Source organism: Coloeus monedula (assembly GCF_965178545.1).
Source record: "Coloeus monedula genome assembly, chromosome: 2".
NCBI classification, from domain to species: domain Eukaryota; kingdom Metazoa; phylum Chordata; class Aves; order Passeriformes; family Corvidae; genus Coloeus; species Coloeus monedula.
In genome coordinates this window covers 5,405,989-5,426,711 of record NC_138782.1, presented here as the reverse complement: position 1 = coordinate 5,426,711, position 20,723 = coordinate 5,405,989, and the positions used below count along the sequence as shown (strand labels likewise).

At 42.2% G+C, this 20,723-nt stretch overlaps 1 protein-coding gene across 4 annotated transcripts in view; it reads right to left on the bottom strand.

Annotated features, from left to right (window-relative positions):
* PLCB1 (phospholipase C beta 1) overlaps nt 1-20,723 on the bottom strand; it is a 341,984-nt gene that overhangs the window by 49,640 nt on the left and 271,621 nt on the right. For all 4 annotated transcript variants that reach the window (XM_082302895.1, XM_082302897.1, XM_082302898.1 and 1 more), the window contains 8 exons: nt 17,466-17,598; nt 16,556-16,609; nt 15,813-16,032; nt 12,512-12,692; nt 10,323-10,399; nt 10,143-10,232; nt 7,903-7,960; nt 6,827-6,913 (listed from right to left, as the gene is read on the bottom strand). In XM_082302895.1, the coding sequence (XP_082159021.1) occupies nt 6,827-6,913; nt 7,903-7,960; nt 10,143-10,232; nt 10,323-10,399; nt 12,512-12,692; nt 15,813-16,032; nt 16,556-16,609; nt 17,466-17,598 (900 nt within the window). The remainder of the gene's footprint in view (nt 1-6,826; nt 6,914-7,902; nt 7,961-10,142; nt 10,233-10,322; nt 10,400-12,511; nt 12,693-15,812; nt 16,033-16,555; nt 16,610-17,465; nt 17,599-20,723) is intronic.

Sequence of the window (20,723 nt, the reverse complement as noted above, 5' to 3'; positions counted from 1 at the left end):
CATTAGTCACACACAGCTGGGCTCATGTGTGCTGCCACCCAGCACCTCCAGGACTGTGCAGAAGCCACCAGGGGTGGTGAGGAGCAGGGTGGATACACTCCTAGTGCTGCCATGGCCGGTGCTGGATGCAAAGCTGGATTCCGGGCTGGATTCCAGCAACCTGGCCCAGTGGGAGGTGTCCCTGCCCATGGCAGGAGGTGGAACGAGGTGGTTTAAGGTCCCTTCCAACCCAGCCCATTCTCTGCCTCTCACCCCTGCACTGTCCCAAGGCAGGACTGCCCCAGCTGCAGCTGCACCTTCTGCTGAGTGGGGAGAGAACCGGGAGATGCTGCCTCTGACTCTGGGAATGGGGAGTTCCCTCTGCTTTGCCTCCAGCCATGGGGAGCTCCTGAGCAGCAGGGGCCTCTCGCGGTGCTGGCTGTGTCACACAAAGCTGGACACCCTGGGGAACAGCTGGGAATGCAGGAGAGTCTCAGCTCCGCTTTGGATTCCATCCTTTTTGTATCAGGAAGGCCAATTAACCAACTAATCAGAGTGGCCTAGGACATGAGAAATGTGCTTATCTGAGATAGGTAAAATACAGAATAGATTCACTTTTGCAAATCAGAAAAAAAAAATCTGTGAGGTTTCTTTTTTTGCAGGAAGAATTCTCACTTTTTTTTTGCCTTTTTTAAAAAGTAATTTTCTGTGAGCTGTTTTGTCCACAGAGCATAGCTGGATTCCAGAATCACTTTTCTTAAAAAAACCCCAAACCACCACCACCCTCGCAGTTCTCATTTATTAGCATGTTATCCAGGAACGTCTCAGTAACCTTCACAAACCAGGTCTGGCTGTCACATGCCCTTCATTATGGACCACACGCTTGCCTTCACCAGTATCTTTAAATCACCAGTGACACTGGTAACTTGGTCATGTTCCTGCTGATTTACACGACTGCAAAACTGAAAAAAGTCTGCCCTTTCAAGTAATTTATTTTCCCTTTTATGGCAGCTCCAGAGCAAACCCAGGATTTTCTCTGGCTTCCAGTCTCCATGACCCATGTGAGAAAAATCTCTCCCTCTACCAATAAACTCCAATTTAAATTTATCATATTTTTCCATGTGTCCCATTCATCAAAGTATTTCTTTACATTTACATTCTTCCTACGAAGAGCTTGTGACATTTTTATTTAAAAGAAAGTGCTATCAGAATTCAATAAAAAAAATTTAAAAGCATTCTGCATATTCACACTGGAAAGTGATGCTGTTGATTTAAAAGTTAATGTTTCCAAGAACATGTATGTGTAAGAGTAACACTGAAGACATTCAATTAACACAATAAATATCACCTCAAATTGTTAGATGTATCTTTTGTGACCTGATACCCATTTCTCACACTGCAACATTTATTCTGCTGGAAAAAATAAACGACCATTTAAAATGTGGATTTGTGAAGAAAAATGTAAACAAGCAAGGCCTAAATCTAAAATAATCCTTTGAGCATCCTGTTACTGGACTGAATTCTTTTGATCTCAGGCCTGTGACATGTCAGTCACTTCAGAGAACTTAAGGAAGTTTTATTGCTATAAAACTGGCATAGGATAAAGGTCAGCCTATTTATTTTTAATGAGTGAAGCGACATTATTTACTACTCAGTTTACAGGCTGAAAGTGCACTCTGCAGTATTTATCCCATGGGGAGAAACAGAAAAGAAGGGACCACCCTAACTTCCCCAAAATAATACTCTGCAACTGGGCACTGCTTAGCAACTGCACCAATACAGTTACAAACCCATCAGGGCTTCAGCTGTTCAAAGTTTGGGCTCACTGTCATAGCTGGATGCTCAGAGGTGCTGAGTAAAGTGCCAAGATCCTGCAGGGAATGGGCCATGAATACTGCATCCCAACATTTAAACACAAGCTCTGATCCACAAGTGGGAAGAAGCCAGATCAAGTCACAGGAAGATTTGTAAATCTCACTCTGTATTTTATTTTTTTTCTTTTAAATATTTCTTGGTCACTGAGGCTATGAAAATTCCATTCATTTCTCCATGCTGTTGCCCACTTAATGTGGTAAAGAAGTATTTTATTATTCTCTCTGATGAATACACAAGCACCAGAACCCAAAGCTGAACGGTGGAACAAAGAGTAAATTACTTCAATCCTCTTCATTCTCTGCTTTTTTGGCAGATAATGCCATAAGTCATTCTAGCTTAGCAGCCACAGATTGAAGAGAGATTTCTTTTTAAACTTTGGAAATGTTAAAATTGAATGAACTAACAAAAGAAAATTGTACCTAAACAGGGAGAAAATAAAAGAAGAACTTTTCAAATGGCTATCAAATCATTTTTATGGGGTTTTTTTTGCAATGAGTCTGAATACTCATTTTTTGGGAGGACAACTTTCCCCTGTCCAATCCAAATCCAGGCAATGCAAAGTCCCATGAAACCCAGTAAACTGAAATAACCTTTTCCTCCAAACTTCTTCCCCAAAATTCTTGAAGAGTTGCCTGTGGTTGAACTGGAATGCATCTGGAAGTGTTTGAATTAAGTGCAGCCTGCCCAAAAGACAGCTTGGCTTCCTGCAGAGGTGTAAAGGATAAAAAGGGGATTGTGGTGGACAGAGCATTGTTGTTGTGAGTTAACAGGGAGCTGAAGCGACACTGGAATACTCATCAAAGTTCCTAAGGGCTGCTCCCTTCCAGATGAGTGCTGAGGGCAGCTGAAATACCTTCTAGAAGTGCTGCAGGACACATTTGCTGTTTGACCCTCCTGCACAACAGCATCACCTGCACGAGGTGACCACAGAGTTTCACTTAAAGCACCAAAGCTGCAGCCTCAGAGTTTCGAGAGGCTCTGCTGCTGTGAAAGATCAGCATCTTGTTCATTTGCTCTGCAACTTGACTATGTATCATTCTGTTTTTCAGGTACAGTGTTAATATTAATTTTTGATTGGACGTGGAAGTGTCAACTCCCACATGGTGCAATTATTAACAGGTGCCAAACTGGGAGAAAATAAATGTATGAAAGTTAGTATGCATCAGGTGCTTGTATTTTCCATTAACAAGAACAGATTTATAATTTTAAAAAATTGTTTTCATTCCATTTCTTGAAGAGAAAAAGGAATTTCATGCCTTAAGGCTGTATATTCTCTTCATTCACTTGAAAGACCAGAGAGATGCAACACTTTGTTCTAAGTTTGCACAGCTCCTGGTGCCTCTGTAGGTCTGTGGGACCTTTTCCCACAAAGCCCCACCCTGCGTTGTGCCATCTCCCGCATCCCTCCAGGAGCCCAGACTACCTGGCAGGCCTTGGCTACACTGGGGTTGTGAAGAGTGAAGCAGTTCTGAGCAGAAACATGGGCTGCAAACTGAGGAACCACAGGAGTTACCCCTTCCTTGGCAACTGGGGCTGTAAGAACATGGTCCATTGGAGCCAAAAGAATCCAGACAACTCAGCTGAGAGCAGGAGCTGGGTGCAAGAGCACAGGAGTCTCAGTATTACACTGAGATTTAAGTGTAGCTCTGACCCACGAGCATGGATAACAAAAGTCTCATTGATTCCAATTAGAGGATGCTTGGGTCTATTTACTGTAACTGAGTCGATTCTCAGAAAAATAATTAATTCCTTGTCATGTCTCACGTGTATTGATTTTTGTAATTACAACAGAACTGGAGGCGAGGGTGCAGGGGGAAGGAAAGGCACTTGATTCCTGTTTAATTTGATGCACAAGCTGTCAAGGACAAAGCAATTGAGATGCCATGGCCATGCCCATCCTTGATGCTCTCTCTGCTCTGATGTCGTGTGCCAGACGTGCTGGAGTGCAGGATCCAAAATCACACCCCGCTCTGACATAATGCAGTGCACAGAGCTGCTGTCTGCAGCAGCCTCCACAGCAGGCAGGAGAGATGCCCAAGGGGAAGGAGATAAGGACAGGACAAGCTTAATGTGTATCAGTGACTAAGAGGAGGAGACAAAGCAGTAGAATGGGAGAGAAAGAAAATACAAGTTGTTGCTGATATAGAGCTGCCAGTAGATAATGTAGGAGAAAACAAGTAGTGAGAGAAAAGAAAATACAGTATGGCCTAGCTTGGTAATGATGCTGTTAGGAAAAAGCAGCAGGAGGGAATCAACTTTGTTTCCCTTAAGATTTCACTAAAATAGCAAGTTAGGGAGTTTTTACCCAGAGTCAAGGCAGCATTTGACTTCTTAACAGGTGATAGTCTCCTCCCCCAAGCGTGTTTGTGGGAAGGGCTGTCCTGGTTCCCTACACACACAGACCTGGTTGTAACACTCAGTTTGTCACAAAGATATTGTCATCACCCACACAGACACAGAACGACCTTTTGGGCCCACTAAAGCCAATGCCTGCCCTAACTCCAGCAGGACCACAAGAAGCTGTTTCCAACCTTTTGCCTAGAAGTACCAGTTCAGGAAGTCTCCAACTCTCATAGGAGCAAAAAACCTTTTTCTAATACAATAGACCTGCAAATAAAAGCTGCAGAACAGTCTCACATGCAAACACTAGAAAGAAATTATATATGTGAGGGAGAGGCAGAGCTTAAGGGTTTAAATCAGTCCTGAGTTAAGCACTCTCAGCTAAACACATGGTATTTTAAACAAAACAAAACAGAAAAGCCTCCAGGACAGGGAACTACTTTGCATCCAGTGTGTGCAGTTTCTAAAACCTGTTGTCTAAAATGACAGCACTCTAAGGCAAAATTTCTCCTGGTGCCCTGTGCACACCACAAGAGAGGAAGCTGCAAACTCATACTTTGAGGAAAGCCAACAGTGAGAGGTTGTGGCAGTGTGTTGGCAACACTTGGTGACATGATATCCTCCTGGCTGGGAAAGAGCTCTGTGCACAGAGTCAGAACACAACAAACTGTAAGACACGAATAAATAACCAAAGGGCAGTGATGGATGACAGCAGATCTGTCTCCAGTGGAATTATTGGGGAGAATACTGAAAATTCTTTCCCTCTTAATATATTAAACTCATTGTTTGGGGCCGAGTTGAGGCTGCCAGAAAAGCCTTTTAACACAGCCAGCATAAATTTCAGTGGGTGTTTGAAGCAGGAGAGCCTGGGTTGTTGAAAAAGCAGCCCCCAGAAAGGCTGCTGCCTGCAGAAAACACATCAGCTCTGCTCAGCTGGGAAATCATTTGATCTATTTTATACCATCCACCCCGTCAGTGAGGAGGCAAATATGGGTATGAAATATGGACACAGAGCAAAACATAAAAAGAGACTTAATAAAATGAGTAATCATGTTTTCCCTAAACCCTCTCATGCAAGCAGGAGGCACTAACATCATAAATTCAGCACAGTGCCTGTTTCAGTGTGTAGGAAAAGGAAAAAGCCCTGGAGCCAGGCCCTGTGAGCACATCCCTGCAGAGGCTGTCTCAGGAGGCATGGAGAGGGCAGGGTGAGGAGTTGGCACTGTGGCCAGAGGCAGGGGGTGACAGGGATCTGGAGCTGCTCCGTGCCAGGCAGAGAGAACTGATGGAAGAGTCAAACACAGCTGGCCCAGCACAACCTTCCGAAATTCAGCTCTAGTCCTCAGTGACAAATTTCCAGTACTTTATGCTACTCCTCAGTACATCAATAAATTAAAAATAAAAAGCAAGAAAAAAAGAAGAAAGGACACAGCCAAAAAGAAGTAACCAAGAGCCCAAGGATCCCAAACAAGCTGGTGTTAGAAGCATTAACTGATTATTCTCTGGCATTTTAAATTCCGGTGTTTAAATTCCAGTTCACAAGCCTGATAAACACATGATCCTACAGCACCAAAGATAAAACATAATAATATGTATAGTCTTTACACCCAGACACCCACAACATCAAAAAGTTCTAGCTTATTTATAAACACGATTTTAAAAAGATGAGTAGAAAATTGGAAGTGCAAACATTTTTATTTTCCCAAACTATTGTAAACTTCTGGCTATTCAGCCCTTAGCCTGATCTATTCTCTGGCTACTTCACAGAGATGACATGAAAACACTGATTAACTCACAGCCAGTGCTAGAATTCAAGCTGTAATACAGGCACAGAACCATCGGGACTGTGGACACAGACAAGGAATGAGAACTGAAGCCAAGGACACACATTTGAGCAAGAGCAGAAAAAATGAAAGCAGACATGACACAGTGGGCTGTGAAGAATTACACTTGGAATGCTGCTGCAAACAAGTCTCCCTCCATGTGGAAGTCTGATTATACCTAGGTTTTCCTACAGGAAGATCAAGAACAAGTGCAGGACTCTGAACCTTCTCCACTGAAGTTGGTGGCAAAACTGCCACCAGCTCCACTTGGAGCAAGAGTGAGCCCCCAGGCTTAAGGATCAAAACATGCATTCCAAAATGTTACGTGTAGATGCAGTGCATTAAATCAAATAGAGGAAATCCAGCAAGCAAGGTAGAATATAAAGCACTATTATTGTAAAAAAGTGCATGTTTCCCACAGAAACCCATCCTGCTGGATGGACACCAGGACCGGGGGACAGCATGCTAAGGAGATATCTCTTTTTCCTTTAGTGGGAACTGTGTTTTGCTTCTGTGCAGCTCAGGCACAGGGGAGGGAAGGGCACACTCTGCTGGCCACAGCACCTTTTACACTGAGAGCTTTTGAACAACCAGAGTACTGAAAAATAACCCTCATCCCCCATCTGGACCTGATGTGGTGCCCACACCAGGCTGCTGCTTGACTTCTCTCACCCTGAGTCTCAGTGAGCGTGGCTCTGATGCTGTCAATGGATTCTCTCATGTTTAAACATCAGCCTACCTGCTGCAAGAGCTCTTTCTCTCCTGAAGGACAATTTTAGCAGTGTAACATATGTTCAGAAACTCTTTACCTTAGGCTTTTCATCCAATATTTGCTGACGGATCTCCTTGTGTTTTTCTACAAGTTTCTCCTGCCTTTTACTCTGAGCATCTTCTAGCTGTCAGAAAAGAGCAGAGAATCTTTTTTCAGAGCTTGCGCATCCTCACTCTCCCACCTCCTACCCAACAAACATTCCATCCATCAAAATTAAAACATTATCATCGAAACTATGAACAATTCCAATATAAAATCACACACCACTGCCTCAAGCATCCCTGAGCACGACTGTTCAACAGTTGGGTGTGGACATGAAACCTCAGACTTCACACTTGAGGTTCAGGATCAGAAATGCCTAAAGGACTTACTGCAGACTTCTAATGTTATTAAATTATAAATCTTGGGCTTCACTTAATAATGCACTCAGACATAAAACCTACTTAATTTGCTAATTCTTAAGGTTGTTTCCTAAATCAAGGCTTTTCTAAGCAAAAACGGGCCAACTTTTGAACCTAACTACCTTTGCATTGAAATTTAGAGGAGAATTCAAAGGCTGCATACATTCCATAGTGATTTCACACCCCAAAGCACTGCAGTGCACAATTTCAGCCCAGTGTGAGCCACCTGCAGCTGCAGAAAAGCTAACAACTGTAATGGAATTCTTTGATTTGTATTTACAGAACTCACAGAATGCTTTTTACATTTCAGTAACTGTTCAAACGCAATTAAAGTTAAAATATACTCTGCAATTAAATGTTCATTGACTTTCCTTATGCAATCTTTGCATTCAGCACACAGCAGCAAGCCCATTTAAAAAATGGGTGCATTTTCCATGAATACACACAGGATATTCAGAGATGAAATTGTATTAAAATCTGCCCTGCTCAGCACCATCCCCCAAATGCTGACTAACAATTAATGAGGAGCTCTCTGAAATCCCAGTTTTCCTTTAACTGGAATGTGAAGCAAAGTCTACACTGCATCTGCTAAAAGTCAGCAGGTGTGGAATCTTTATGCTGAAGCTTAGAATCTGCAGTTGAATATAATCTAAAAGGTGAAAGGTGACATTTTATCCCCCCAGGTGCAGAATAAACCCCTGGCCTGACATACCCTCTTTATGTACTGCACCACCTCCTGGATGTAGGACCGGATCATTTCCGTCTTCTCCCTGGGGGAAGCATTCCACGAGTTATTGAGTTGGTAACATCACACCAATGTATTTTAACCCCCTGCAACTCTTTGCCAAATCAAGGCCATGTTTAAGGACCCACCTAATTAACTTTTCTGCACTCTCTGATCTGGTCCTTGTACCAGGCCACACCTTTATTACATGAAGGGCTCAAACTTCCCCATGAACTGCACAACATCCCCCTGCTCTTCCCCCAGCAGGCTTTTCCCACAGGGTAATGCCACGTTTTCCAAGTGCTGTTGGTGTTCCCAAAGTCTCAAATGTCAGCGTGGGAGCTGCAGCGCCATGAGCAGAGGCACAGTGCCACGGTGTGGCAGAGGAACAGCCTCTGCCAGAGCAGGCACTGCTGGTGACATGCAGGGACAAAGCTCCCACAGGAGCAGGGCAGGCACGGCTTGGCCCCCAGGCAGAGCTGAACTCAGGGAAATGGAACTTTATGTCACTCTCTGAGCCAGTTATTTGGTAACCATCGGTCAGAGGCTGAATACAAGACGCCCAAAGTGATAAATGCACATAAAATAACAATTTGTGGCTACTTCAGTCAACCAGTTTCAGGACAGTTACTCCAAATCACTGATTGCCTCAGCCAAGACCAGTGAACTGCTCCTCAGGTGGCACTAAAATCAGATGGGTTTAGGCAAGCCCTGGGTGGGTGTAAAAACATTAAGTAAGAACAATTAAAACAATGGATTATTATCTCTGTGCAATATTCTTTCCCAAATTTGTGTAAAAGCTTTAGATGAACAACAGTGTAGCCAGAGTGATTCAAAAGGGATTCACCAGAAGGTCTCACTCCTCTCTGCCCTACTCCCAGAGTGAGGACAAGCTGTGTCACAGACACAGGGGGAAAGCTGACTTCCCCATGGAGTTCCCATCTCACCTCTCCAAAGAGCTCTTTGAAAAGCCTGACAGAGGAAAGTCCTTGGGAAAAATGAGGGAAAAAATGAAAAGGAAAGGACAAAAGAACTGCTACTTGTCTGTCCCTGAGCCTTTCTCACTAGTGCCTCATTTACCTCTCAGCAAATCATTTCCTACTGCAATTGATTTTTACTGCTGCAGTATTTCCGTAATGGCCAACTGCTTTTTTCTAATATGAATTCCATGCCCTCTGACCAGCTCTAACCATATTAAGTATTTCTCCCTCTTTTTCATAATAAATTATTCTCATCTTTTTTTATTTAATAGGATGTTTATTGAAATTTTTAATGTGTTGATTCTTAAACTACCTGAAACACTTCACTGTGTGTGTGATTTCCTTTCAGTGTTACCAAATACACAGATTCTCTCGAGAGGCTCCAAAACCTCTATCAACCCTTTTACCTGCAGAAAACCAAACACAGTTGTGCCTTTGTTACATGGTAAAACTCAAACACTAGAGGGTTTCTTTTTTTGTTTTGTTTTGTTTGTTTCTCTTGTATTTTTAACTGCTCTAAAGTAAAGACTGGTAACAAGAATAGCAGTGCAAGATTAAAATGCTCCATTTTCTTTTGGAGCTGCTTGCCAAAACAAATGAAGGAGGACAAACAAACCGAGATCCTGTGCCCTTGGGAAGAACATAATCAACTTGCACAACTACAGTTTGTGTTGTCTGGCGGTGCATAAATGGAATTAGCATTGCTGTGCCTGCGCAGGGCCACTGCACCCTCAGAGCTCAGCTCTCCCCTGTCCCCTCCCCAGAGTGCCACCATCACTGGATCATTAGCAGTGTCTGAGGGGAATTTATCCCAAAAGCAGAGTGAACCTCCCAGTGTGGTGTGGCCACTTCTTCTGGAGAGCAGCCTTAATGGAGTTAAGAAGGAAAGACAACTCACAAATAGAAACCCAAGTTAAAATGAAATCAAACCCTGCGGGAACGGGAGCACTAAAGCTATTTGTACTTAGAGGAACAGTGCCTGGATGAACAGCATTTTGGGGAACTGCTCCATCAGGTGCTCCCAGGAACATCCCCACTCCCCACAGCAGCACCTCTGCTTCTGGCCCAGGCTCTCCCTGCTCATGGAACAGAAGACTGCATTAGCCCCAGGGAATGAAATTATTATCAGGGAAAGGACTCTGGTGAGGCCTGACTGAAGTCTGCCTTGTATTTCGCGTCGACACCTTCCTTTGATTTACCAGCTGTGAAAAATCTTGTATAAGGATATGGATCTAGGGATAGACTTACTCTTCCATTTGATTTTTATCCTTGGACTTTGCTTCTGTGATCTTCTCCTGCCTCTTCTTGTCCATTTTTTTCTTCAGTTCTTTCTTTTCCCTAAAATATAAAATATAAAGGGAAGTTCAAAAAGTATCTAAACAAATCTCACAAGGAGCAGCAATCAATGATAAAGGGAACAGCACTTACTTTTCACATGTTTCTTTCAGTTTCTTTAGCTGGTTGTTCTGACACTCCTCTGCTACATCTGTCAGCTTCTGAATTAGCTAAAAAAAAAAATCCCAAGAAATAAAAATATGTATTTTCAGCTAAATATCATAGAGGCAGCTAAATTTCCTCAAAAGTCTGCAGCAGACGTGGCAGTGTTACGCCATTCCCAGATTAATTACCGACAATCAAAAGTCAGTAAACATTATTATCAGTGTAAACACATTATTAACTTGTGGAGTTCAGCCAGACTGGTGCATATCCAACTCACCCAGAAACTGCTACTTCTCTGTACATCAAGGTGATACACTTTCACAATATTAAATGTAAAACCAAAATATATTTCAAGTATTTTACCTTTGCTAGGAATGAAAATGCCTGTGATAAATCATAAGGGGTCACGAATTGAATTTACACAATGCTAATTGCAAACTGAATTCCTGTGTCACTGAACATTCAAGGCTTTCTGTGAGGGCTGAAAACATCCCTCTTGTAATGAGGATTATTACAAGGAATGGTTTGGATTTCAGGGTGGTCAGGGGGACATTGAAAATTCAGGCATGACAGCTATGAAAGCCAAGCACGGAGAAGCATAACCTACATTTTGATCACAGAATGAAAAAGATCTGAGTCATTGGTTTGAAGTCTGCTGTGGGTCCATCTCTTTTGTGCCCAAACCAGTAACAAAAACCACACCTGTGGTGGGGATGCTGACAGGAGAGGAGTCATGGGCAGAGCGTCTGTGCCAGTTCAATGAACAGTGAATGAAGTGGGAAATGGGACCCATTCAGTTTGATCACCCTTCTAGTTTAAGTCTGATTTTGTAAAATCACCCTCTCAGGGTGATGAACCAGGAATGTATAACAAGGCATAGCTGGTCTGATCCAACTTTTCATTCCTTCGATAAAAGCAGAGAGGTACCAACAATAGGCTCCTGTCTAAAAGAAAGCCATCAGAACGGACCTCTCAGCTGAAAGGCAAATTTTAATTGCAACATTAACTCCTGCACAGCTCAGAGAGAAAACTACCTGAAAGTTCTGTGCTAAAAAATGAATTTGCTCTGCCACCACCTAACTGGATAATGCCAGAAATGTAACTTTGCTTTGAGAAATGCCGTTTCCCATTTTGGAATGAGAAATGAGTCACCTCACAAGATAAGCCCAACTATGTGGGTCTAAAATGGTTCTTTTTTATAAAAATTCAAATCTCTGAGATGAAGCCACCAGCTGTTACTGGAATGGGGACTGTCCCCCTGTGGTGCAGGTAACTGTGTCCCTACAGGCACCCTGGAGTAGCTGTGACTCACACAGGGATGGGGAAAAATATGGCACCACTTGGGAGCCACAGCTCTGCGCTGATCCACAGGAATGAGTCTGTGCAGAGGCCTTGCTGAGCAATATCCACACACAAATCACTCCTCTGACCTGCTCTTTTTGGGTGGCAGGGCAGAGGAGAAAAATCACTTCACCCAACGGGAGTGAAGCAAAATGTCAGGTAATAGAAAAAAATGCAAGAGGGAGTTGTTTGCAGTTGAGGAAGAGTTTGCACTCCCATAACACCCTTTAAAAATGTCATTCCTGCCTAAGAATATCCATTAGCATCAGCTTCCATCTGCCCAAGCTCCTCTATTTCAGCTTAGAGGGCCTATGATCCTACTGTACTTGTCAGCCAAACTCCAGCTGTAAAAACAAAGCTTGGCTTGGACCAATGAATGCGAACTATTTCTTCACCATATACAGAATATGTCCTGCGTCCCCTTAAAGCATTCATCTGCCACAGGAGCACTCTTTGGCACAACCCTCTGTCCTGGGCAACGTTTGAATCTGTTTTCATGGTGTTTCGATTCATTTTCTGGCTAATCCTGCCTCCCTGTGTGTTTCAGGTTGGAAAAGTGGCAGAATAAAACAGGAACATCATCCAAAAGCTGCAGTAAACCCAGAGTTATGTAACCAAAGGTAGCAGTAATCCTGTTGCCTTTGTGCCTTCCATCCAAAGCCTTCCAAGCTGTTGGAAGTGTTAGTGACAAAGTGACACAACAGCCCCTTGAAGCTGCAGCAGAACTCAGGGAAGTGAAGCTCTGAAAGGGACTCCAAGTAAGAGAAAGCCCCAGGTGATGAGAATTTGTGCCGGTGCCGTCAGTGCTCACCCCGAGCCTGACACCACAAACCTACCAGCTTGATGTGCTCTCGTTTCTGGTACTTCTCACTGTAATACTGCTCCTGCCTGAGGTTCAGCAGCTGCTGCTGCTGCTTCTCCTTCAGCTCCACGAGCTTCTGGGTCATCTCGGAGTCGAGTGCAGCCAATTCCTGCTCAATGGTGGAAGAACTGTGATCAGGGCTGCTCGTCTCAGACCTGCAAGGACACAGCACACCCCGAGGGGTCTCAGTCACCCGGCACCTGCACCCTGCCTTTATTTATTTCAATTTGCCTTTTTAAGTCAGATATTTATAACTAGTCCATTAATAAATTCCTCAGCACCACACACAGAGCAAGAAGACAGGTGATTTTAGCCCTAGTAAGTTCAATAATTTAATTTTTAAAAAAATTATTAGCAATTTATTAATGGGATGGCCACTGCTTTTAAACCTCATTTCACTGACCCACCAGGGTGATGTCAACCAGACTTAGTGTAAGTGAGCTATAAATGCAACAGCCAAGATTTCCCATGAACAGATGCTCATAGAACTTGTTTACCCACTTCCAGACATAACTTGAACTTCAAAGATGCACAGTTCTCAGCAGAAAGGGTGAATGCTGAATATTTTGGAAACCAAGTCATCCCTGCATGCACTCAGCAATAAATTTAAGAGCTTAACTTTACATCTGCACTTACAAAATGCTGCACATGGTAGGAACATCCCTTTATTTGGTGTTTTGTCCCCCCTTCAGGAAATGCCATGCATAGCACACACAGGAAAGTGCTCCATGGGCTGCTGACTTCAGAAGGGAAGTTCACACCCCAGTGGGGAGCAAACCTCAGGGAGGCAACCCTCAGGAGCAAGGGAGAAACACAGTAAGGAAGCTAAAAAGCAACCCTAAGGAACAGCTTGGGTCTATTTTATTCTTTCTTAAGACAGAAGGAAGGATGGATGTAACTGTGAAAGGAGATATGATGACACTAAACTGCTCAAGAGAAAAATAAGCAATAAACCCAGTATCACTCTCAAGCCAACACTAAACCAAACCCAAGGAAAATACATTAAAAACTAAGAAGATGCTCTGTCCCTGCTCTGCTGCTGTGCTTATTGCCATGCTCAGGTGCTAAATCAGTTGCCTGGGAAACGTCAGAACAGCGCAGGAGATGGACAAAACAACAAAACCTTGAACAGGGAGGGTTGACATGGGGAGAAAAATGAGTTTGTTCCTCAGAAATGTGCCTAGATTACAATGCAGAGAACTGGCTCTGCCTCTCTTCTCTCTCCCAGGTTCAAGTGTGCAGCTGCTGTCACTTAGAGTTACTTCACCCGAAATAATGTGATCCTGCTTTCATCCATCAGAGGACACGAATCCCAAGGTAGCCTTGTTTTATTTCTTGTATTTTTATTGTATTTGAATATTCTGATAAGAGGTTAAGTGGTGTCAGTGTGATGGGTGAAGGTAATTTAAATATTACAGAGCCAGAAGACAGTATTAATGAATATTACAGTCAGCATATGATGCCATTACACAATACATATTTTAAAGCTGACATTTCTCTTGTATTTCTGGAAAAAAGAAATCAGGCCTATTTCTAAGCACTGGCTAAAATACTGACTGCTTTTTATGGAACATGATCATTAAAGAAACTTCAGAGCAACACCAACAAAACACTTGTGCATGTGTATAAATAAATATTTCAAACTTCCTGTAGACAATGGCTTTACTGAATCTTGGCTCAATTTTAGACAAGGGCATAAAGCAGAGATTGCTCCTGACCAGAGACAACACATTTTTATGCCCATCTGATACAGGGACTCCGGTGAAGTAGTGATTTGTACTTGGCAGTTACAAGCAAAGAGTGTCAGCAATAATTTAAAATGATTAAAATCCCCTTTATCCTTGGGATGTAGTGTTCTATTAGAAGTCTGCTGCTTGAGATAATATATACTTGCAAGTTTGAAAATCCCTGAAAATATATTCCTGCGTTTTTTAAAATTCAACCTCCAGACTTGTCTGTATGTGCACATAAAACTTCACATCTCCGACACCACTGTGGCAGCTCCACGTAGGAGACTGCAGGGTTTTACTGCCTGACATCATGAATGGTTTGCAGTCAGATCACAACACAGTAAAAAACCCAAATCCTTTTTTGCTCAAAAACAAGTGAGTCATTTTATTTATTCAGCTTGATTTTCTGCTTAAATGTGAATAGGAGAAAAGACAGAAATGTGCTGTTGTTTTGCCTGCCACTGTCTGTCACACGCTTTGGTGATAGAAAACACTGCAGATAAAATATCCTTGTGCTTGCAGATGACAGCCAGTCATTAAGGGAGTTTGTTAAACTCAAGTACAGAACCTGGAAGCCTGAAAACCGGCAACAGTTTAAGCCAGCTGAACACAGATATACTGGGAGTGTCAAGCTCTTATTAAGCCAAATGACATTCTGTCATCAGGAAAGCATAAATGAGTAAGCTCCTGCCCAGGGACAAGTTATGGCCTGAGTCCCAGTCATTTACATTTAGAGGTACTATCAACAAGGGTGGCAGCCAGAGCAGGCTTGCAGCTTTTTTCTCTGATCATCTCCTACCAAAAAGTAATTTTTTTTAAAGTTCATTCAATATCATCGTATTTAAGAACTGCAGCTGCATCAATTTGACATAAAAATTAAGAGGACTTTTGTGCTTATCTAGTTACTTTAAAAAATAAATGATGCTAAGACAAAAAGGATGCACCAATGGGAGAAATAAAAGTTCAATTGCAAGAGTATCTGACCCTGATTGGCTCTGTGTGTGCATATGCTTTGCCAGGAGTTACGAATTTTTCTTTATTAACATGCAGTTCCTTACCATAGGAATAAGGCAATAACTGTGGAAAAGGTTAGTAAGAAGTCATTGCCATTTCTGCATTTAAATTGATAATAACAAATAATTAGTAAATAAATAATATAAAAATTGTATCAGCACAGAGAAAGAGACAGGGTGCAAGGCTTGGGAAGAGAAAGCACAGAAGGGGTGTTCATGCAGAGGCAAAGCCAGGCAGTCGTTAAGAGATCCCCAAGTGTTCTGGATCACTCATGGTTTAAACAGCAGTCAGATGTTTATAATCTCCAGGTGTTTCTTTCCCCTAATTCTACACCTGATGCCTTCTACCGTAGTGTGAGTTTTTCCAAGGCTCTAACTGGGAGCCAATACTCTCCTCCACCATTAACGACGAATGTGCTGCTTTTGGTTTCTTCTGTGCTCTGTCACCTCCCTCTGAGTTCTCTACGGTAAGGGAAGGCCCGAGTAAAGATCTCCAGCAGCACACTGCTGAGGCAGGCTATGTTTAACCCACCTTTTCTTGCTGTCCCTTTTTGCAGTTTTCTCTAGCACCGCCCTCCGCCGCAGGTAGTCGTTCTGGATCTCGTTGTACTTTGCCGTGTGCTCTTTGATAAGGTCGGTGGTTTTCTTGTGGTGTCTCTTCACCAGGTCCTTCATTTCCTTGTAGTGCTTCTTTTGAAGTTTCACAAAGGCCTTCTGTTGTTTTAGCTCCTCAATGGTCTGTGCTTCCACTTCTGCAATGATAATAACAAAAGTCACTTCACTTTTCCAGCAGTGTAGGATTTCAGTCAGAGGAGCCAGGGATTGCCGTGAGCAGGAATGAAACAAAACCTGCTTGTCTACTGTGGGTAAAGGGAATACGGCACAAACTGAGTAGTTTTACCTGAAATAAGCTAACTGGATAGAAAGCACCGTGATAAAATGGTTCCTCTACTATTCACTATATTCAGAACAAATTTAGTTTCTGTTCTCACAATAATGCTGCTCTTTTTTCTGCATTAGATGGTAACTTGGTGCTCATGAAACTACAACAATTTTTTAAAAATTCCCTGTTGGCACCCAATCTCATGAAATGCGCCCAAACATTGAATACTGCAAACCTGAGGAAGAACACTTGGCATGTGCATTTTCTAGGAGTTACTGCAGTGCTAATCCTTGGAAGAAATGCCTAAGCCAGGTGGCCTATTTCATAAAAAAAAGATGTTTTTCTTGACAAAAAGCTTATCATTTGTGCAGTGTAACCTGTGTATTTATTACCTGTGAGGACACTCTGGATAAGATCTTCTGTCTTTGCAGGTGCTTTCACCGAACCTAGAGGTAAAAGAGATGTTTAATTCCAATTCTTTTAAAACATCAGCCATGACTGTGCTGCTTGACTGAGGGTTAAAACATGGCAGGTGACCCAGGACACACCTTGACATGGCAGTTATTCATCATTGGAGAAAATACATCTTTTGAGCAGGAGAGGAGCAACATGGAAAACATCAACCCTGTGACCCAACACAGAAAGGTGACCTTCCAAAAACCCACCTGAGCTGTGTTGTTTTACTTATAAGGAGGACTGAACCACTCACACAAGTCATTTGAGTGGCATTAGGCTGACAGTACAACTATGTTACGTATTATGATGTCAGTGCCAAATTCCTGCACACAGGATGAATCCAGCTCCTTGGAAGTCAGTCAGAGCATGCCTATAGAGACTGCAGTCATAAAATTATAAACACTGTGTTTAACAAGCATTTCCTTTAGCATATGTGTCAATACAAAATACAGAAGTACCTAAGCCTGTATTTCGTGTGTGGAATAAGATGTATAAATACATGCATAAATTAGGCACAGCTGTAAAAACAATTCCGAAAGATTCCTGCACTTGCAACAACATCAACAAAAAAACCTGAGCACATTTTCTTGCTTGTAATGAACTTCATTTCCACCACTAGAGCAACTGTTAAGTAGCAGATATTTGTATATTTGAAGATTTGCCCCAACAGCAGAGAAAAGTGGTGGGAAAGTTTCCACCTATTTTAGACAAACAAAACAAACACACACCACTTCCCAGCTTTGTTCTTTAAACACAAAGCACTTCAAAAATTATTATCCAGACTTATTTTAAAAAGATGGGACTTTTTTTTTCTTTTCCTTTGTTTTGTTGTTTGGTTTTTTTTACCTGGTGCTGGCTGGCTGTGGACAACCTGAGTTGCTGGTTTCGGTGTGAGGGAGGCAGTGAAATTTACCCCATTTTCTGCTGGTGTTGGCCTGGGTTCATTGTTAGCTTCAGATGGTGCATCCCCGTGGTCAATCTGAAATCACATGATAATTCACATTATTCTTCCCAACTAGCAGACTTGATCTATTTGCAGGTAGGTCCAGTTCAGCCTGGTTTTTAAATGTAAAATTCTGCAAATGTTGTATCTAAAAATCATTCTAAAAGAAAACAACAGAAGAAGATATCCTTAGGAGCTGTGGTAACCCAGGTGGCTCATTTGTGCTGGGTAAATTTCAGGCAGAAATAGAGCATGTATTATTCTGAAAAAGTATTTTAAGCAGATATAACTCATCAGGGACATTTTTCAGTACAATATATATTAGCTGCACCAGATGTGAAGGCTGTATTTTAGTGAAGAGCCACAAAATCTTTCTAGAAATAATGTAGATGCTGGCAGGAGAATGCTCCTCAAATCCCTGCTGTGAACAAAATGTGTGCACAAAATTGCTTCTAAATTTCATAGATACACACAGCACTACCATTTTCCACCATTCTCACAGAACAGAGACATCCTTCTGACTCCCAGGATCTTACCTTCTTGTAACTATACTCCAAGGGTAATATATAAACAGTACCTCCATCCTGCTGCATGAACACATCTGTGGTATCCAAAGATTTAAGCATTTTCCACCATCTTTTCCCTCTCTCCAGTCTCCTCAAGGCTCAGGCTTGCAGCGTGCATGGTACTACACACTGACCATCTGAAATGGTCCCTGTGACCATCAGGTTTTAAGCAGGCACCCGGCACTCAGCAAACAGAAGGTCATTCAAAGCAATTTTTATTTTGAAATGGCCAGGCCCCACTTCCTGCTGTCCCTGCAAGGGGCCAGTTGCCATGGTGTCCCAGGGAAGTTTTGGATTTGTTCCTTCAGCTGCTTCCATCTCCCTCTTTGATGGTAATCACATTACATGCAGAGGCAGGATACCACAGTTGTTGGGTTTTTTTGCCCCGTGATTACTCCCCACTTGAAAAATATCAGCCTGTGCTGCATCAATAGAGGCAAAATGCGTTTTGATCCAACTGTTTTGCCCTGCTCCTGCCACTGATTTCCTTCAGCTTGACCCTGACACTACACTGTATATTGCTAAACAATTCCTGTCTCAACAGCCTATTCCTACCAGAATTACAGGAGGAAGATACTGTAGGCAGAAACACGATGCAATTGAAAACCAATGCCAACAACTTCATTTATATCAATCAGGAATGACTGCAACAAAATATGGAAAAAACATGATTTAGCCAACATTTCTGACAGAGGAACAATGTGACAGGCAAAAGCTGTAGCTGTGACAAACACACACAGATGTGGTTATCCTCTCAGCTCTCCACAAGCTGCAGTTCATTAGTTTAATAAAAACAACGTTTGCTACACAGATCATCAACAGTTAACACAAATAAAGGCAGAATTCCTAACTTCTGGCATCACTGTGCCCCACTGCATGGAAAGTGGGTATTACCTTCTTTTGAGACCAGGTTTTTATGTGCTGTGAGATGCTGCATCTCAGCTCGTTGAGGAACTATTAATATAACCTGTCAGTCTAGGACATAAAACATCTGTTTTCAGAAACTGAAGCAGAAATGTGAGGCAGGATCACAAAGTAAATATGGAATAATTTTCACTACATCAAGCAATCTAATCTCATTAAAAAGCACTTTCTCTTCCCATAATTCATCCTACTATGCTAAAAGAATGCTAAAATAAACACAATTTTTCCTTAAAAAAAGGATTTTTCCTTTCAGGCTGTTTTTAAAACATGATGTAACCCAGCCTTCTAATTTAGAGTTTTAATATTCACATAAACTGGTTTCTATTTCACGTTGTCATGTCTTTTGCAATACAGTACATTTACTAAGCAGAGAGATGCATACCCACAGAGGAATCTATATGGTCTATTTTTATTTCTACAGAGAAAAGGAGCTACTTCAGGCTGGGATTAGTTCTTACCAAGGAACTCCTTGCCAATTTCTTTGGATTGTTCCTCCTGTCTGTAAAGGACACCAGGCAAGGGAAGAGAGGGCAACCTTCACTACCTGTATGCTCTTGGGAGATTTACAATGTATTCATTTAAAGGTGCAAAACCCACGCTGCAGGCATTGCATTCCCCAAAACCAGCTCTTCTCAGGCCAGGCTGGAAAGCAAGAACCGACCAGAAAGGTAAAGGTAGGAATTCCTGTCATATTTATGATGGGAACTTTGTAAATAAATCCAGAAAAGATGCTGGAACTTCTGTCAGTTCTTCAGCATTCTTTGTTTATGTGATTACACTGACCATTAACAGACAAAGTAATGTGAAGCCTGAAGAAAGGCTGATTTATTTGTTCAAAACAATTCACTATTAGGTAGCTTCCTTCAATGCTGTTCTGTGAGAAGCCTGGGGAACTTCCTAAAGAGGTTGAGTTTAAACTTCTACAGCAAGGAAAGCAAAGCAAAAACCTCTCAGTTTTCCTCTGACAGCTGCTCAGATCAAAAATGTGTGTGAGGGGAAGGAAAGAAGTATGGGGAGTGGAATCTGTGCTGGGAGACAGCTCAGCTTCGCACACAATCAATTATAGTGTGTAAGCTTGAACTGGGCATTGGAAATGTGAATCCAGGTGCAATTAGGTGCTCATTTCTAGCAAACACACTTGGGTTTGTTCAGCTGTGTTGCCAGTGAATGTACTTACAATTATTAATTGGTGTGATTGTTGTGGGCCAAAAAAAGTGAAGAAAACAGACTGACATGGTCAGGGAATTCAAGATTTCCAAGTACAGACCAAAATATCTTACCCAAAAAGTGCCTTTAAAATAGAAGGTAGCAGTGGTGAATTCAGGTTGACGACACTTCCAGTGGCAGTTTTGTCCCTGTACCTTGGTGCTGCAGCTAACTCAACCATTACATATTTTTAGCAAAAGCACCACTACGATCACTACCGTTTTCTTTTACAAAGTATTTCTGTGCTTGTCCAAAACAAGCTCCTTTATCCTATGAGCTTCCAAGCCCCTCGACAGAGTAATCTATCTTCCATTCACTGCAGAAGATACTCTACGACAAGAATTTTTCTAACTAACAAATAAGCCTGTACATACCAGGAAAATGTGTAGTTTTTCAAAAGTAAAAATGACCTCTAAGATATTTAAAGGATTATGGTAAAAAAAGGCTTTGCTATTAATATAGAAT